The sequence below is a fragment of the Plutella xylostella genome, chromosome 8 (assembly GCF_932276165.1).
Source record: "Plutella xylostella chromosome 8, ilPluXylo3.1, whole genome shotgun sequence".
Lineage (NCBI taxonomy): Eukaryota > Metazoa > Arthropoda > Insecta > Lepidoptera > Plutellidae > Plutella > Plutella xylostella.
The window spans coordinates 8,013,659-8,018,748 of NC_063988.1; the positions used below are offsets into that span (position 1 = coordinate 8,013,659).

General features: G+C 38.6%; 1 protein-coding gene across 4 annotated transcripts; it reads right to left on the reverse strand.

Annotated features, from left to right (window-relative positions):
- Positions 1–393: 393 nt before the first annotated feature.
- On the reverse strand, positions 394–4,361 carry LOC105393785. 4 transcript variants are annotated; one of them, XM_038115434.2, is made up of 3 exons: positions 3,251–4,355; positions 3,012–3,041; positions 1,390–1,522 (listed from the first exon to the last, which is right to left on the reverse strand). In XM_038115434.2, the coding sequence occupies exons 1-2, from the start codon at positions 3,966–3,968 to the stop codon at positions 3,025–3,027; spliced, it is 735 nt and encodes a 244-aa protein (XP_037971362.2). In that variant the 5' UTR covers positions 3,969–4,355; the 3' UTR covers positions 1,390–1,522; positions 3,012–3,024. The 4 variants fall into 4 exon arrangements, with proteins under 4 accessions (XP_037971359.2, XP_037971358.2, XP_037971362.2 ...); XM_038115433.2 differs by having other exon boundaries at positions 3,236–4,351; XM_038115431.2 differs by lacking the exon at positions 3,012–3,041 and having other exon boundaries at positions 394–1,522; positions 3,251–4,361.
- Positions 4,362–5,090: the final 729 nt, after the last annotated feature.

The window sequence follows — 5,090 nt, forward strand, 5'->3', positions numbered from 1 at the left end:
ACAAGTCCTATAGTTACGTAAGTTAGGCCTCTGTAGATCACAAAAAGCTCCGAAACACTTGGGACTTTGAATTTTAAATGAAAATGCATCGCCTTTGGTAAATGTTTAATGAAGATAAATATAAATAGACAGTAGAAAAGATCTCAATTTGCACAAATATAAATTGGTATCTAAATATAGTACCTACTTACTACGTTAGGTTGTACATAGTTACGATTACGATTGAATATGTGTCTTTGAATTTGTAATTTAATTTAAAAAGGTACTTAAGTAAGTATATAAGAAGATGTATATTTTTTGTTCAGACTTTTAGGAGATTTAAGATAAGTTATCAAATTGTCTAATGCTAATATAAAGGGTTCTATAAATTTTATAATTTGGGTCTTTGGTAAGTAAATAGTTTTGACACGATTTACTTAAAGCTATGATTTAATGAAAGATAAAACAATCACTAAGTAATTATAAATAAGTTCGTTCAAGAATAGTACAAGTGACTATTTGCTATCACTACTTAGGTGCCATTTATTTACTAAAATACCTTTGTATAGAGTTCTTAAATAAAAAATAAACGGTTTATTTTGTATCCCTAAAGCGTATCTACGACTAGAAAATAATTTCACTAAAAAGAATACATCCACTTTAAACATATAAAATCATCATAAATCTTTCACATAATATAAGTACCAACATACAGAGCTTATAATACATAAAGCTTTAATAAAGTTCATTAGCTCTCAGGTACAGCCAAATTAGGTGGTAAAAAATATATTTAACGATGACAAGGTGCTTTGGTCTTTCCATAAACATAATAATTACTAACTTCCATGGGCCTTTAGCCTTTTTCGACATTCACAAATATTCAACCCTTTATGTTTCACACCATTCCATACTAGCTTCATACCAGTAAAGTATTCTAGACTACTAGAGCGCCTTATTCTGATCTCACAAATTCACAGCACCGCAATTTATTAATCCGCTTCTCTGAAGACGATCCAAACTTACAATATACCAACATTACCAACTACAAATTCATTTCTTAATTCATGACAAATAAATATACAAACGAATCCAACGAATGTTTCGTCTCGTGTCCAGGTTGCCTATTCTCATCTACCACCGCCGCCGTTGGACTCTAGTATTAAAATTAATTTCAATATTGTCAGTAATGAAGACTTTAAATACGGGTGGCCGACAATTCCCCCTTCACTGCACACCTTTTAAAGTTTATTTTCAGGTGTCTTATGGCAATTAAAATATAGATAGTGACTCGGTATTCTACAATCAATGTTCAATCAATTCAGACAGCCCCCTATAAATCATCCCCAATTCCAATCCAACATTCCTCAACCTTCTTCCCCAACCCTTCAATACCTCCGTATAATCCTAACCCTTCTGCCGCGGTCTTCATCATCGCTGTCAGCAGTGGAGGGTCTCCGGTGGCCCAGCATGAGCCCCTGCACGTCAGGGTTGAGCGGCAGGGCCGGGAACGAGGACCGGCGCACCAGGGGGGACGGGCGGGCCCCTGCGGAGGGGAGGGGGTTATAGATGTGTGATGCGAGGAAAGATTTTGAGTGGTTAGGTGAGGTTGGTTCTGCTTTTGCGTTGAAAAAACTGTAATACTGAGTTGCAGAAAGGTACATTAAAGTAATGTCTACATTAAACCCCTTATTCATAAGAAAATTATTGGTGGTTTTAGCTATTGAACTGTTTTCTGACTCTATCACAGAGAACAATTTGTTCTCAATAAGGGGGTAAATGTATAGCTGCCTTGCTTTAACAGCAGTATACCTACTGACAGAAAGAGCAGACATGGATTTAATGCTCCTAGCTTAATATTCCTTTCAGCAACAACTCGGCATAAGTATTATAAAGTAATATAGCTTTCAAAATATACTTATGATATAGTTACCCTATTGAATTAAAAGTATACCTAGCTAGGCAGGTATACTTTTAGAAGCGGGCGCTTACCCGACTGAGCGGTGGTAGCTCAGTCGGGTAAGCGCCCGCTTCTCAATCAAGAGATGCGGGTTCGAATCCCGGCGCTGACATGTACCAATGAGTTCTTTTAACTTAAGTACAATGTATACCATCGCTCTTACGGTGAAGGAAAACATCGTGAGGAAACCTGCATATCTAGATTTAGCACATCTAGATATGTGAACCCACCGACCCGCAGTGGACCAGCGTGGTGGGAAATGGTCCAAGCTTGGGAAGGCAGTTTAGACCTTGGGGATATGCACAAAGGTTCCACTCGAGAGAGCCAGGTGCAGGTACTGACACCCCCACAGAGAATAGAATAGAATAGAATAGGCAGGTATACTGTGATAAAATTTGGTACTTAGATCAATCTGTTTTTTGAATTTACCAGATGATGTCTGATATGTACCTACCTATAGCATGTAATATTTCCCTTCCTCATGATTTCTACGAAGAGACATATCTTCGCAACTTACCACTTACCATCGGAAAATACCTACTATTCTACTCAAAACCATTCGTTATCCCTCGGACCATATTGAAAATTATAGCTGTTACCGATGTCTATTTGTAATAGCAACGTTTTCTAAGGCTTAATCCAATTTGCTTCTATAGTACCAAAGCCAATTATCAAAGTGGTTCCATTGTACCTCGAACTACAGTGTGCCAGGCTTTTCTAATATCTGTCTAACCTATTCAGGTGTACAGTGGTTCAATAGAGATACATTCATGTATGCTGGGTTGGTAGGTATGTACAGGGTGTAATGTGTTCCTAATAGTTCCTATAATCGTGTTAGCTGTATCGGATAGGCACGGGTGGTTGATCGGTTTGATTGATCACCTGTTTATTCGACTACATAATTACGTATAGGCATAGGCATACAAATAAAATGGAAACGTGAACTAAGAGTGATTTGCATAACAATAGTTTCGGAGTAATAATCAAAAATACAATATGATGTAAGGTGTTGGCGAATTAAAGGCTCAGGCTTTAGTAACTACTTCTAAAATACTTCTTTTAGTTTTATTTTTACCTGAAAGTCAATTTCAGTCGTCAGACAGACCTTGTGATGAAAGAGAAATGAGAGTTAAATATGCTAAAAGATTCAATAAAGAGAAGAATAAAAATGATATGCATAATTATTTATGTAGATGTTTAATATCAGAGATGTTTTATAAAACAAACCATTCGAGTATAAGAAAAAGTGATACACAATAATATTGACAAGTGTGATATTTCAGAGTATTTAAAACATACCAAAGATCTTCGCACCTGATGGCCGCAGCCCCAACTTGGGGTCTCCTGTCGGGGTCTCACAAGTGCGGGGCGTAGAAGCGGCTTCTTTCTGCAGATTCTTCTCAGTCAAATAAGAGTTGGTAGACTCCCCCCTCATGTAGGGCCTCGGGTGTCGCTTCGGCTTCTTCTCTTCTTCCTCCTTCTTCGAACCCTCGGGAATTTGAAACAAGTTCAGACTGAATTTACTGGATTCCCTCCTCAAGGTTTTCTTATTGGCGAATTCTGCCAGAGAGTGTCGCCTGTCTCCGTCTGGGTTGTGCTTCTTTCTGATAAGTTCTTCTTCTTTGACTTTGAGTACGTCGAGGATGGCGTTGATGACCAGGACCGTGAGGAACACCATGATGCCGAAGACAGCGAGCGCGTTGTTGTTGGCGTTGGCATCCACGTTTCTGCTCTGATGGCAATTCACACATTTGGTCTGTGGCTTCGTCGTGAACACCTCGAGAATGCTGCACGCGTCTTTCAAAACAACCGGCGCACGTTTCTTCTTCTTAATCAGCACCGGTATTGCAGCTTCTGTTTTGTTTTGAATGATTTCGCGTATGATTTCCGGCGTCGGTTCTGGTACTTCTGGTTGACTTGGAGATGGAATGTCAACTTCAGCCTCCGGTGCTTTCGCGTACCACATAAGTGCGCAGTACGCGCAGTAAACCATTGCTGAGATGCCGAAAAAGAGTATTTTACGCTCGTCCATGTTCACATCGCAACTAGAATGGTTTGTTTTGATAAACCCGCGCGTGCGTGAACCGATTTCTATTTGTGGAAAGTGAGCTTATTCGATCGAAGACCTATTTCTTTTAAAAGATTGATTACGTGGTCTCTAAACGGGGAACACGGTTAAAAACTGAGCTGGGTTATTGTCGCGCCTGTTGTTTTGGTGGCGACGAGCGGACTGCCGACTGCGCATGTGCAGGGTGTCTGGGTCAGGGCTCCTATAGGCACTGTATACGTAGGTAAAGCTTTACAGCAAAGGTAGCTGGCCTACATGCCGGCACGGTCCAGAAGGAGACTAGGTTATGTTTTATTTATATTTCGGTAGTAGAGTCCTCTCCGTTGTTGAATTATGTAGACGATACGCGTATCTGAAATATGGTGCTCCTCCTACAAATGCGGAAAGTTGCTGCTTATTTATTATAAGTAAACATCATCTTCAGTAACTTGTAGTACCGACCGGGTGACAATATTATTAAAGAATTATAAAGTTGATAATTATCAGCTAGATATACAAAAGCCTTCACTATAATTAAATAGATAAAAAAGAACATCGACAACCGATACCAATATATTTTTTATCAGCACCTCAAACCTTTATTATTATCATTATCAGTGGAAGTCCTTGTGTTGATAAAAATTGCAAGCAGTAGCGGTCACTAAATTGTATTACAGCTATAAGGTGTGGTGGAGCAATGTAAAGCTCTACCTAACTAGGACATTATTGAAGATTATTACCTACCTAATTTAAAGTCTGATCTTACAAGACCTACCTCCAATGATATTATGTTACATACACACATAGGCATAATTATGCTCACCACTCACAACGTAAACTATAGTCATCCGCTTTTACTGTACATTTATACTCACGTGATAGGTCAATGATATTATGTTGTTAGTAACTGAACTATTATCAGTGGCGCTATAGACCAATGCTGAAATTGAGCTTTTGTCTACAGTATTTTCAGCAGTACCTACATATTGTATTACTGCGACAGACAACTGGGTATTATACCTGGGGAAATTACTTTATTTTTTATTCCTGATATTATTGTCTGTCATACTTGAATGAAGTTCATACAATCCTTTGTTTTTTTTTTGT